The 14,667-nt window shown below is 29.3% G+C and overlaps 1 protein-coding gene across 2 annotated transcripts in view; it reads left to right on the top strand.

Moving 5' to 3' along the window:
- LOC107440829 (uncharacterized protein CG43867) overlaps nt 1–14,667 on the top strand; it is a 93,578-nt gene that overhangs the window by 63,758 nt on the left and 15,153 nt on the right. For both annotated transcript variants that reach the window (XM_087149855.1, XM_087149856.1), the window contains exons 24-31: nt 1,704–1,881; nt 2,747–2,902; nt 4,558–4,655; nt 5,811–5,952; nt 6,039–6,166; nt 7,217–7,346; nt 9,644–9,727; nt 10,410–10,568. In XM_087149855.1, coding sequence (XP_087005981.1) covers nt 1,704–1,881; nt 2,747–2,902; nt 4,558–4,655; nt 5,811–5,952; nt 6,039–6,166; nt 7,217–7,346; nt 9,644–9,727; nt 10,410–10,568 — 1,075 coding nt within the window. The remainder of the gene's footprint in view (nt 1–1,703; nt 1,882–2,746; nt 2,903–4,557; nt 4,656–5,810; nt 5,953–6,038; nt 6,167–7,216; nt 7,347–9,643; nt 9,728–10,409; nt 10,569–14,667) is intronic.

Raw genomic sequence — 14,667 nt, 5'->3', positions numbered from 1 at the left:
AAGAGAGGATGAAAAATAGAGATGTTGTTTATCATCTTTGAGGGGGGAGGGGGAAATCGGAATAGTTTGGGGTTGATTTTTTTTTAGCTTCTAAGACTAGAGCAGGATAAATCTGAAGTGACATTATGTTATCGTCACAATATTGTATATGTTATTGTCTCGAGGACACATAATTTCTGCAAAAATAGTTGGATGATAAAATGCATCTTGCTACCACTTAATCTGTTTTATTGACACAAGCTGCAGGGGGAAATGTTTGTTATTCAGCAATGAACATGGTGGTTTGCATTTTACCGTAGTTTGTCTCATGCTTGCTTACTTATTGCTAATATTATCTGGACTTAATATAATTCTAATTGAATATGGGACGTATCTAATGGAAATTACAGTAATCGAATCAAATGAAAAAATACAGGATTAGTTCAGAAAACTTCTCTTTGGCCTTCTTTTCCAGATCCAGGGTATTGTGTATTTTTCTTTTCGGTAGAAAAAATCATTCGTCAATACTTTTGCCCGAAACAAAATTTTTGGTGAAGTGGCGAATGATTAGCATGAGCCCCGTATATTGGAAGTTTTGCAATTACTGCCCTTAATATATATATTTAGAATCCTAGTAAAGAAAAGTTGAATCATAGTACAAGTTGGGGGTTGTAATTTAATATTTAAGTGGGGGAAAATGAAAAAGCACTATCAAAATTTGACATCTCTATTGTAAAAGGCAGGATTGCAATATATCAAAATGTGTAAAATTGTGGAAGAAACAGAGAAGATAAAAAAATATGTATACTTTCAGGTTTAAACTGATACTGCAATGGATTTTGATGTTTTTCAATCTTACCTTTGTACAGTATTTTGCCACATTTTTATTGTATGACATAAATTAATATAAATTTTTGTCACACACTCTTGCTTAAATATTAATTTTTAATCCCTGATGTTCCAATCTCTCTTTTCAACTTTATTTTTGACTTGGATTCTAAAAATATTAATCAAGCAGAGAAATAGAATAACTTTTAACCCCTTATGCTTCATATTTAAGTTTGTTAATTTCAAGTTTGAAAAAAATCTTTAGGGACTTGTTGCTAAGCACAAAATATATGATTTCATCTTTATCAAATTAAATAGTTAAATGTATAATAATTGCTTATTGCTGTTTTTCTTTCTTTATTTTCTTTCTTTATTTATTTATTTATTTTTTTTTTGTACAAAATTATGATTTAAAATGTTTCAGATGATGTTGAATGAAAATAAGTTATTATATTGAATGAAATTACAGGGATGTGAACACTTCTGAACTAACTGTATAGAAATATCCTTTCTTATAAGCTTTCTTGTAGCTGCAAATGTTTCTGAATGTTTTACGCAGAAAAATTACTATACCATTTTTTTAAAAGATCGTGATAAAAACTTTATATGGTGTTGATTTGTTTATAGGGGAGAATTTTTTTTTTTTAGAGTTTGGTTTAATTTTACCTACAAGACCAAAATTAATCTGTTTTAATAGCTGCCTTAAGTCTAGTTTATTGCTAATTTTTATGCAACGGAAATACCCCCCCCCCCATTATAAATTTTTATATTTATCCTGACTATGATTTTTGTTTTGCTAAGCATGTAAGCGGAATCACTATGCTATGAGGTGTTATTGAAAATTGTTTTAATTTATTAATGATTTATATTTAATTTTTTTGTTTCTACCTATCTAGGACAGAATCTGGAAAGTATGCCATTTTCTGTCAACGGACGTTAGAAAGGACTTTATTAAATGGAGGAAGGGAGAGTAAACCTTCTAGAATGGAAGTTCTTAGCATTCTTTTAAAAAATCCCTATCATCATTCTCTTCCTCATAGCATTCCAGTACATTTTCTAAATGGTACCTACCAGGTGAGTGTTACTTTTTGACATTTTTTAAGTCACTTCAAATATGTTTTATGTTTTTTATCACAAAAAAAAAAAAAATCATTCCCACAACAACCTATTATAGGAGGTTAAGCCCACTATTCCATGGCTAACCATATAATTGGGGCAATGTCGTCAGCATTGCATACTTTAATTCATAGATAAGCTGGTACCTATCCATCTAAAGCTAGGTGGGCTTTGAGCTGCCACTTGAAATAAAATATTAATTCTTTACAATAACAATTCACTGCCTTAACCACTGAGTTATTGCCTTCACAAAGTTTGATGTTTTTCTGGTCAGAAGTCTTTTCTCAGTTATGAATGTTCTAGTTACTTGTATTGTTTTTATAATATAATATTGAGTTTTTCTTTGTGCAGATTTTTTAAAAATTTGTATAGTTTTTTCAACAAAAAAAAGTCATTAAGAAAAAACAAAAAATTCTACAATTTTGAAATATAATACAGCTATTACGTTATAATGCTGTGAATAAGCAAACAACTTCTGTAAGACAAGATGTAAGCATAAATAATATTTTGAAATTTGAAAAAAAAAAAAAAAAAAAAATTCTTTTTTTGCAATAGTGCTTTCATGAACTACAGTACCAACAACAAGTTCAATAAGAAAAGGCTACATTCTTTTTTAAAACATCTGCAAAATGGTTTGTTTGCACTAAATAAAAATTAAATTTTAATGTAGCAATGAAAAATAAATAGGAATTATGTGGTAAATGTCGTGGGGAGAAAATTTACAAAATTTAAAGTTTTTAGAACTATACTGTATTTTTAAAGCTGCAAAAAGTATTGGTGAGTATGATAAATGTGGTGTATTAAATGTATGTTTTCTATTCAGGTTGTTGGGTTTGATGGCTCAACTACTGTTGAAGAATTCATTCAGACTGTTAATGAAGAGGCCGGGATAAGAGATTCTACCCACTCTGGATTTGCTCTTTTTAGTGATGACCCCATCGACAAAACGCTCGAACACTGCCTTCTAAGTACTGCTAAAGTAAGTTCTAGTTTTTCTTCATTTATTTTGATGCTTATCAAGGGTTTCAATATGTGGGTGAGTAAAAACTGAATTTTGAAATGTAATGAAAAATTGTAATGATTTATGAAAAATAAAAATTTTGTTACACTTAAGAGACCTCTATCCCTACCATCTTGGATTTTAAGTTAATTTTTTAATTAATTTTTTTTTTGATATTTTTTGCTCTTTACTTGTGATAGTATAGTATCACAGTACGACACCTTTCACAAAATGTAGAAAATAAAGTGGTGGCTTTATTAGATTAAGGCGAAATTGCTCTTGATAACTTTTAAAACTTCTATAAATTTTTCCTCAAAACTTTAAGTAATAAAATTATGTAATTTGTGGTTTTAAGTAAGCAATTTAAAACAATTATAGTTATAGTTTAAACTGATAAATCCGATTACATAAAAACAAAGATATTTATCTAAAAACAAGCAACTGTCAACTGTTTAACTACCTATCATAAACTGTTGATTGCAGAATTGTATTCGCGAAATTTGTTGGAAAGCATTTATAGATCATCCAAAATGCCTCACCCTTTTTTTTAAATCCCAAATTGCGATTAGGCGGAGGCCCTGTATATTATATGTATCAAAAGATACAGCCGTATAGAGTAAATATGCATCACTAGTTTGTGATAAATAAATAAAAAGGTTTAGAAGCATATTTAGAATTTTTCTCCCCCCCCCTCCCAGACATCCACTCAGATGGCACAAGGGCCTTTTAAAAATGTATTCTTAAAAAATCACCCAAGAGTATAATAAAGCTCCATTTTTTAAAATATTTTTAAAATTTAGTTACATTGTTATATTCTAATAAATTTGCTGTAGTAAACCTCTTACTATTTTCCATTTAAAAAAGTTCAAAAAATGAAATCTAAATTTAGTTACTCTTAAAAGTGCATTCTAGGCACTCCCAATGGTAGTTTTTACTTAAAACTCACTACAATAAATAAAAATGTACTTGTATTTTTTTCACTTTAAAAAAAATTACAGAAATAAAAATTCAGCTAAGCATAAAGGAGTATTTTATATTGTCTGTTATGGTATTTTTATTCAAATTTTATTTAATTTTGTTATCTAAAAAAAATTTTTTTTGTACATTTAAAAAGACATTCTTAAAAAAACCATTCTAAAAGTCAAGGAAACATTTTTCCCATTAAAAAACATTGAAATTCATTTTTGTCAGTCTTCGCATGGCAAATGCTGTTTTTTACTGTAAAAAATTTGCAGTAAAAAATAAAATATTTAGTTACAAATAAAAGGACACTGAAGTTTACATGCCCAACACTGTTTTCACTTTTAAAAAATACCTATGGAATAAAAAAGCAGCTACATATACACAGTTCATAAAAATAAAAATTGCGTGTTTGTTTTAAAACAAATAAGTTTAAAATTAATTGAAATGGTCATTTCATGTGTTAATTGAACATTGTTTTACTACTTTGAAACTTGACTGGACTTGGCGGCATTTGCTACATACCACCTTACATTAATATATATATATATATATAATATATATTATGTATGTATTTAATATTAGTCAAGATCTATAATTAAATTATTGTATAATCTTTATTGATGGCAATATTTTTATTTTGATATTCTTTAAATTATCTCTTTTTTTTCCAGCTCTGTGATGTAATATCCAAATGGGAACAAGCTCTTAGAGAAAAACATTTAGGAAAATTTGAGAGTACTAAAGTTGTAAAGCTTACTTATAAAAATAGGTATTTCATTTTTATTAAATTATTATTTTTATTATGTATCATATTAATTGTAATATAGCTTAAATAAGTTTTTAAATTAGTTTTAATAAAGTTATTATTTTAGCTCATGATACTTTCATTTATTAATAAGAGATAGAATGTAAAAAATTTTTGTTAATTATGAAGTTAAATATTGCAATACATACAATGTTATCTGAAGAAATATATTTAGAGACTAATTTCACTTTTTTAAGTATTTTTGAGGGGTTAATTTTAAAATAGAGCAGTGACATTCAAACAGATATTATGTTTGCAAATTACAACAAAGATTATTTTATCTACATAAATTATTCAAATTAAACATACTAGAATTATTGCTTGATTAATTAACCTATAAACAACCAACGCAAAGTACTGCTCGGTTCGGTACGCTATACTAGAAAAACAACTTACAGGTTGAGCATACTCAGATTTAGCAGAACGTCAATTGAACTAAGTTAACAGCTCATATCCGTAAAAAGCAAAGTTACAGTCAGGAACCATGTGAACAACTCTACATGGATTGCTGGGTACACTACTTCTTGCCAATCGCCATTTTATACTTTCTTTCTATATCAAAATATGTTAGCAGATTTACTTACATAAATGATATAGATGTATTCTCAAAGAATAATCTTAATTAATTAGTACAGTGCTGTTTACCAATAGTGTAAAAATACTGAACAAACCAACGATAAAAAAAAAAAACTTTTCTTCTTCCCCCCCAACGCTTCCCCATTCCGAGTATTGGTTAGTTGGAGAGGAGGGTGCAAACCCTGTTGTGCCCCTAAATGTTGCTTTTTCCTTTATACACAGGGACCACACCTAAACTCGAAGAAAGGACTAGTTTACATTCTGTCAATGAAAGCTAGACTTCTTCCCTTCTGTATATTCTTAGCTCTGGGTACACATAATTCCAGTTATCATAAAGATAGGTTAGGTCAGCTTCTTTTTCCAGATTGTCTTGTTTAATATTTTTTATCTATGATTTACATTTAAAGTAAAATGTATTTACCTTTGAATACAAATTAACTGTTTGTTCTAACAAAATTAGCATAGTAATAGTATATTATAAGCACAGATAATTTCTGTAATAATATACTGTTTATTTAATACGTGGATTGTATATATTTTTAGGTTATGTTTCCGACAATTGTTAAAAGCAGAAACTGATAAAGAAAGGCTTTTAACAGCATATCAAATAAATGAGGATGTAGTTAGTGGAAAGTTTCCTTTAAGTAAAGATTTAGCATTAGAACTTGCAGTTTTAATGTCTCAAGTAAGCTAAGTTTTTATTTTTATTTGAGGCACCTTCTTAATCTTCATTTGAACATTTTAAATTTTTTAAACTCTTTTTTCTTTTAGATTGAATATGGTGATTACAATGGAGATAAAGTGAGATGCAGTACTGGACCGACGACTCCTCAGCAGCAAATGCAAAGTATATTAGAGAGGTTTTATCCGTCTCGTTATAGAGACAAGGGTGATGAAAAGTAAGTTAGTTTTTCTCTATGATAAATATTCATATTTTTTTTAGATGCATTATGTATGTACTATTTGAAAAGGGTAGTTTTTTTGTGCAATGCATTTTAATCCTTGAAATTTTAAAAAAAAGAGTTTATTTTTATTATTGCCAAATAAATCAGCATAGCTTCAAGAAAATACTCTTCCACATTTGTTAAAACATAAATAAGTAATCAAATATAACATTTGCCATAGCACCAACATCCTTACTTTTTTAAACTAGCAAACGTGAGGAGTTTATTCCACAAATGTAGTCACAATGTCAAAACCCAGAGATGATTGTGCTCCTGAAAAATTCCTGATCTCCGAATTTTTTGATTAGAGATAAAAGTTAACTTATGCATAATTATTCATTTAAATTATGTTACATATAATTTATTTAGAATTTCATGTTTTAAATGTATCAATGACTTAAATTTATAAAGATATTACTTTTTTGAAATGCGTCATTAATGATTTTACTCAAGAAATTTTCAGGATTTTTAAGTTGGGCTCAAGATCTCTCCTGAAACACCTAAATATTCCAAATTTAGCTGTTTACATAAAGTTTTAACAAGATGCATCTGATTTATTTATTAATTTTTTTTTTTTACATATTTGTGCCAAAAATTTACCTTTCCCATAAATAATTCTTATTGGAGCAATTTTAATTGTCTTAAAGTTAGAATAAATTAGGAGTCAGCAGACAGTTAATGTTGATTAAATTCACAAACTATAATTTGATTTGAATGCTATAACTTTACAATTTAGCCGACTGTTTCGTTTCTTTTTATGATAAAGATGAACATAGAAGGGTTTGAAGTTTGCCATACTTGCAAAGTTAGATTGGCTTTTTGCATTAAATGTGACTGTAAGGTGTCATCACCTCTGTCTATTTAATTTTTTCATACTTGAAGAGGAAATACTAATAAATATTGAATTATTATTTGAAAAATAAATTTTCTTAACTTTTTTCTGTTTTTTTTTTTGTTTTTTTTTTCAAATTATAACTAATAAAACTTTTTTTTTTGAATTATCAGGCAACTACTAGAAAATATAAAGGAAAAGTGGTCTAGTTTGCGAGGACGTAGTGTGATGGACTGTGTTAGAATATACTTAAATTGTGCAAGACGATGGTCTTTGTGTGGTGCCAAACTTTTTAGTGCCAAGGTAAGTTTTACACCAAATTGATATCTCTAAAATTTTACAAAGTACATTCGTATTATTTTTGGAAATCTATCTGTAAAATTGTATTATCAATTTAATCCTTATCACTGTTTATTTCAGAAAACTCATTTTTCCATTAGCTAACATAAATTTCATGTTTAAAACAATACTAACCATAGCAAAGGGAAGAGGGGATATATGGTTCATCAGGGTGTATAAACCATGGTAATCAATACACCGTTGTGATTTAATGTGAATCTTGCACTTAAGTGCCACAGCTGAATATTCTTTCTACCCATATACTTTATTAAAGGCACTTCTTTGGGAAAGGGACAGGAGGCAGTGAACTGGGTAATTACCATACAGGTGGTGCTATGGATGCCCATACTTCATAACTATATTCACAAAAGATAAACTTTTATTCATTAACATTAATCAGGGCTTCCCCAGGTCAAGGAATATCTGGAATTTTTTGGGAATTTTATTTTAATTCTATAAAATGAGAAATAGTCTGAGAAAGTCTCAATTTTTTACAAAAACATTGGAAAATTCCTATATTTTAACTGAAAAATAACCAGTCTCGGAATTATCAATTACAGTAATCAATCATTGAGATTCGGGTTAAATAATTCTAACATCTATTACAATTATTTTATAAAACTCCGCTTTTTAGTAAAACTTGTTTTCATGTTTCCATTCTCATTTTATTGTATTATGTTTTTTGCTCACAAAATCTAACATTTGATGTCACAAATAAAAAAAATCAAAGTTTGCTGATGAAAAATAGCATGGTATGGATTTTCATTGAAATTTACCTGATATACTTGGAAAAGTCAGGAAATTTCTTTTGTCTGAAATTGAGTGAGAACCCTGTTAATTTATTTACCAAGTTAAATGATTTTTGGTTCGATAATTTTGATTAAGGTAGGAAATAGTTAGTACATATTAATCCAATTAGTAACATTATAATTTTTGTATTTATTTTAGCAGAAATGTTTGCTCATTTTCACAAAGTTTCTTGTGAGGAAAAAAATTAAGATTAATTTTAGTAATAAGCAGTTTGTTATTAAAATTTTTAAAAAAAACTCTTACATGTGCACTAAAATGCATATCATTAACAATAATTTTTCAAAGGTGCATTCAGATAGTTAATTTACGATCATTCCTCTTTTGTTAATCAGTTATTTACTGCCCTGGACACCTTATGTGTTCAAATACTTCTCTAACCATTTAACAAAGATACAAATCCCTCCTGTGTGTCAAACACAGTCTTCTTTTAATTTCCCTTCACTATGCACCTTCCCACTTATTGACTAAATATATTTTTTTGTTCTTTCCTTTGCAAAGTTAAAAGAGCTCTGGTTTCATTCAGAATATTTGGACCATACAGGACACACACACACAATAAATGAAAGTTTAGTGCTGATAAATTGTTCGCCTGAGAACGTTTTATCACATTATATATATCTCTAGATCTAGTGGGATTTTTAATGGTAGTTTGTAACATTAAAACCAGCAAATTGTCCTGAGATTTTTTTCACGGGACATAGCTCAAAATGCATAAAAATAGGTACAGCTCAAAATGGACGCAACAAAATATACCTTTTCAATATTCCTCTCAAATTTAACAACTAAGCAAAGAATTCCATACTTACTTTTTTAAACGCTTAGCATAATCATCATGGGACAAAGTGGCTAGGGACCTTGGGATTGGTGTGGCTAGGAGTCTTAAAGACGTAACTTTTGTATTCAGAACTATAAAATAAATGATAAAATGGTTTTTAAAAATCTGAAATTCCTAAACATAAATGTACTCCCACTAGTGAAAATTTTTAAGACGTGTGACAACCTTTTAAAAACGATTGTCGACTAAGTTTATAAAAAAGACTTGAAATATTGTTTTAAATAAATGATTTATGCAAATGGGAGACATATAATGAATTTATTTGGTTTCACATGTTATTTTTTTAAAAAAGGAAGTAAAGAAGAATAAAAAACTGAATTGAATGCTGTGTCTATTTTCTAAAATATACATTTTGAGCTATGTCTAGGATATATATTATATTCAGAAAATATGTATTAATATGGTGATTTCAACTGCAATCAATAGTAGATATTTTAAACTAATTGAATCAACTCACTTGACCTACTGTCATCAGGTTACAACAATGGTTGTTTTTTAAATTTCTTCCGATACTAAAAATTTTTTTGTATTCTGACATTATTTGTAAGTGGAGTAGAACTAACTGCTTTAATTAATTGTGTTTTAGTTATCATATCTTATATTTATAATTTTTCAGACTCAATTGAAACAAGTTGACTCATCATCTGTGTGGCTAGCTGTTTCTGAAGATTGTATAACATTATTAGATTTCACTACAATGGTAAGCAGTAAAACAGTCAATTGTCTTATCGAGTGCTTAGAAATAAATAGGGTTATTTGTACCCTACAAAAGACAAAATATGGTAGTGAAACTATTTTATATCTAGCTTGTTTTCGAGAGAAATAAAGAACTCAAACTAATTAAAAGTTGTAACGTATATACAAGAATGTTTCCTTTGGTAAAAAATAGCATAATAAATCTTGCAAATCAGACATTTATTTCCTGCAAAAACAAACTAGAAATTAAACAGCTTTACTTTTAGTTATTTCTATTTTCTGGGATGAAAACGGCCCTGAATAAAGTACTTGGATCCTGAAATTGCTCTATTCAAATTAAGATTATTATTAGAATAAATTCATAAGAAAAATGAGAACTGTTTAAAAAATTTCCCTAAGCTTTTTGATATAAATGATGATGTATAAGTCAATTAGACATTTAAACTTAAGTATTTATTGAAAGATCCTAAAATAATCTAATGACAATTTAATGATTTTTAAGCATTCAATAATTCAACTTAAATAAGAAATTTAAATTCTGTTAATGTGATGCATTAAAAGTTTCTTGGTATTGTGCATATGTCTTAAATATGGGTAAAGTAACTGCTATTTTTGATATAAAATAAATAAATTTTATAATTTATTTGTGGTCTAAATGTTTTTTTATATTTATTTCTCTCATTCAGCAACCCATAGTTCGCTATCCTTATGGCGTAGTTGTTACCTTCGGTGGATGTAAAGAGGATTTTATGCTGGTCGTGTGCCAGACAACAGTTGACCAAAAAACGTCAGGAGAAGGTATTCAGGTGACTGAGCGCCTCCTCTTCTCCATGCCTAAACCAAAGGTAAACTTATGGTTCTTTTAAGAAGTTATATATCAGCTTGTAAAACAAAGTTTCCCGCGACAGCTAATATTGTTTGTGCATATAGTTCGCGTTGGGCTTGTTCTTGTTGGAATTAACTTGACTGATTAGTCAGATGTTCTCTTTTATTACGCTTTTTCCTAACTCACCATAAGGTAAAATTAAAGTTAAAAGTTATGTCATCTTTCTATAGGAATAACATACCCTTTGTATAACTTATTGAAGGAGAAGGATGTATACAACTAAACTTGTTACTGTTTTTTCATTATCCAGGATGTCCAGGGTATTACGAATCGATTCATGACGCAACTGTATTATGTATTTATACCTAGGATGTTGTGATATCATGGCTAGTGTTCATATTATTGTTTATTACGACAAGGTTCGGTGAGCTGGCTCGTTTAATTTTTCAAGATGTTGTAAAGTTTCCTGGAAAACTTTGTGCATCGGCTTGCTTTTCTTCCTCACAGTCATTTGTAAATAGTTATTTTTGTACTGAGTACAAAATAAATGATTGTTGAAACTGCAAGCAGGTCTTCTTATTGCTTCTTCGTCACTGTTCTTAAATAACTTTGCATCCAGCCTAAGAGTGCTCATATTTTGTGACAGTTTTGGCATTTAGAAAGAATGACTTGCCTAAGGTCACTGTGTTGTGAAATATGTTAAAATAATAATAATAATAAGTACAGGGTTTTCTTTCTTTCGTATTATAAATCAGTTTTGACTTTATAAATGTTCTATTTATCATAATGTATGTTATGCTATGTTCTGTTTATCCTCTAAATTTAATATTTTCTTATTTTAAAAAAAAATTTAAAACCTAAAGAAATTCATGTCAGGATAACATGTTTAATACAGGGTTGCCACAGGCGACTAAAATGCAACTGTTTTCAGCATGAGACGACTATGGCAACTTTTTATGCCTGAAAAGGCTGAAAAAGCAGGAGACTTTTCCATACTCCTAGCGATGTTTTTTTAGCATAAATTTGGTTGAAAACCTGGGATCTCTGAGCACACTGAATTTCTTTCCTTAAAAAATAATTTTAAAAATTTTGAATTTGACTAACGTTTATGTAAAAATTATCGTATTTGCAACCAACTTGACTAAATGAATCATGGTACATGACAGTTAAGTCATTTCATAAAATTTTAGTCTCATTTTGCTGAATTTTGTTTAGGCAACTATTTTCATAGTTTTCGGCAACTTTTTTCGTGCTCTAGGCTACTAAAAGCAACTATTTTGTTCATTTTTTTCTGTGGCAACCCTGTTTAATATTATTTTATGATGACTCTTAATATGCTTAATTTTATCATTTGTATTTTGCTTCAAAGTATAAAATGCAATATAAAAAGCATTTTAATATACAGGTTTTCTAAAAATCCAAAATGTATGCATTAAAAAGCTATATTTAGAGACTAAAATTTTTCTCATTTTAGTGAACAACAAACTAATATGTTTTAATCATTTAACCCTTTAACTTATCTGTTATCTTGGGCTGAGTTATCATGGGCTTTTTAAGTCAAGGAGTTAATTGAATGTAGCATATTTTTTTGACCATGTCTTCAATATTAAATATCTGAATTTCATTTAAAAGGAATTTTTCGTTCTAGCATTTTTATGCAAAAATTATCCTTTTTGAATGATTGCATATTTTTTTTTTTTAAATTGAATAAAATGGTACAAAAAAATTTCTAGAAATTTTTTTTCTATGAAATTTAGTTCACACTCATCCAAAAAAAAAAAAAAAATAAAGTTTTTTTAAATAGGCCAACCAGCTCAATTTGAATTTCCATAAAAGAAATATTATAGCTAACTTACAATAACTATTGTTCAAATACATTAAATATCAGAATTCAATTGTTTGAATGAAATATAATTTTTGCTTCCTGTAAAATACTTGAAAATGAATTTGGCTGATTTTATGTCTCCTGTTAAATTGCTAAAAATCAGTCGCATGGTATGTGGATGTTTAGGACAAATTCTATGATCTCTGTAAAGTGTGCAATAATAGAACTTTAATCTGAGCAACAGAAAAAAAAAAAAAAAGTAAATATTTCACTGCTTTTTCCTTTTCATTTCATAACAAATATTCTCTAACAATTTAGATCCATATATTCTTTTTTTTTAAATTTATTTTTCCAACAAAATGTTCTTACATTTTCTTAGATGTAAATATTAATATTTTAATGAGTTAATCTCAAACTTCCTTACTAATTTTGTTTGGAAATCATATTTTAAACCCTAGTTTTTGTCCAGTAATAAAAATAATAATAATCTTGCAATAGATGTAAGGTATTAATGAACTTTGCTGTCTATTAAACGCAGCCTTCAACTGAATGTAGGACCGTTGCCCCTTTCTACACCCCACTGATTAAAACTAATCGAAATTTGTGTTACTTTGGTATAAATTTGAATCATTTTGTTGCACTTGCCATTTTGCTAAGTACCTTAAAGATTCATAAATCGGTAACAAATTTTATTACAAAATTTGAATCATTGTATTGCACTTGCTATTTTGCTAAGTACCTAAAAGATTCATAAATCGGTAAAAAATTTTATTGCAAAATTTGAATCATTGTGTTGCACTTGCTATTTTGCTTAGTACTTTAAAGATTCATAAATCGGTTACAAATTTTATTGCAAAAAAAAAATACCAAGGTGATTCATATCTTCTCCATTAAATTAATACACGTATAAACAAGAAAATAATATATTTATAGACAATATAAAACAGATTGGTTGGTTACTAAATTAATTCCGAAGCAGAGTTCGTCAATAAACTCTTATTTCACGAACCAGATTTGTGTTTTACCGGTATTGAAAGTACTCGTCGCAAAGTATTTATTTTAACTACACTCTATAACAAAAAAATCGACCCACCAAGAAGGAGTTGTCCGATTGAAACGAAAATTGGTGGATAGGAAGACAATGTACAGAATAGTAAATGATTAAAATTTCAGAACAATTGAATAATTTATTGCAGAGTCACAGTAACAAGTTCAATAAGGTGTTAACCCGCCTCTAGCCTGGATACAAGCTGCCACACGGCGCGGCATAGACCGATAAAGCTCCCGGATGGTCTCTTGCGGTATTTCCTGCCAAATTCGATTCAATTGTCGAACGAGGTCATCAACATTCCGTACCAGATGCAATCGCCTTCCTATCATATCCCAGACATGCTCGATGGGAGAGAGATCTGGTGATCTGGCAGGCCAAGGAAGAGTTTCACAAGCTTGCAACACGTGCCGTATGTGGTCTGACATTGCCCTGCTGAAAAACCAGCCCAGGGCGCTGCAAAAGGAACGGTAGCAAAATAGGTCTTAGGATGTCGTCGACGTACCGCTGTGCAGTAAGTGTACCTCTAATGACGACCAAAGGGGTCCGGCTGTCAAAGGAAATGGCACCCCAGACCACAATGTCTTGTTGAAAGCCGGTGTGGCGTGCAATAGTGAAGGCAGGATCTTCCCTCTGCTCTGTGTGTCTCCAAACACGTCTTTGATAATCGTCAGGACACAGTTGGAAGCGGGATTCGTCGCTAAAGACTATACGTCCCCAGTCGGCATCATTCCAGCTGATCGAGCGTCTTAGTGCGTTCTTGGTGCTTCGATTTTTTTTTTTTTTTTTGTTCTAGAGTGTATTTTAGGTTTTTTTCATTCTGCTGGGAAGAAAAAAAACTTAGACTTCTGTAAATATATCAGAAATAAATGTAGGGAGGGTGATCTGACTTTTATGTATCCTGAATGCAGAAAACAGATTGTTATTGCTAAGCACTGTCAATAATTGTAATTGTTTGGGAAAGAGGTTCTGCATTAGATTTTTCCATGAAAACGAAATTTGCTTTGTAACTTCGTTACTAAAAATAAATAAATATAAATACAATTTGAAAAAGGAAAAAAAAAAATTTCGTATACGAATAGCCGTTTGCATCATCTAACATATACTTGACCTTTAGGGTTTCTATTTCATGGTAACTTTGGCCTTTCTATTCTCTTTTTATGGCGTGGGCGGCAACCTACGCTTCAAACTATGACCACCCCCCATGTGGCTGGTGGAAGAAATTTAATATATCGAGCGAACTTT

The sequence above is a fragment of the Parasteatoda tepidariorum genome, chromosome 8, assembly GCF_982258835.1.
Source record: "Parasteatoda tepidariorum strain Cologne lab strain chromosome 8, Ptep-v5.0, whole genome shotgun sequence".
Classification (NCBI taxonomy): Eukaryota; Metazoa; Arthropoda; class Arachnida; order Araneae; family Theridiidae; genus Parasteatoda; species Parasteatoda tepidariorum.
Note: the sequence above shows the minus strand (reverse complement) of the source record. Positions and strands in the feature narration are given on the sequence as shown.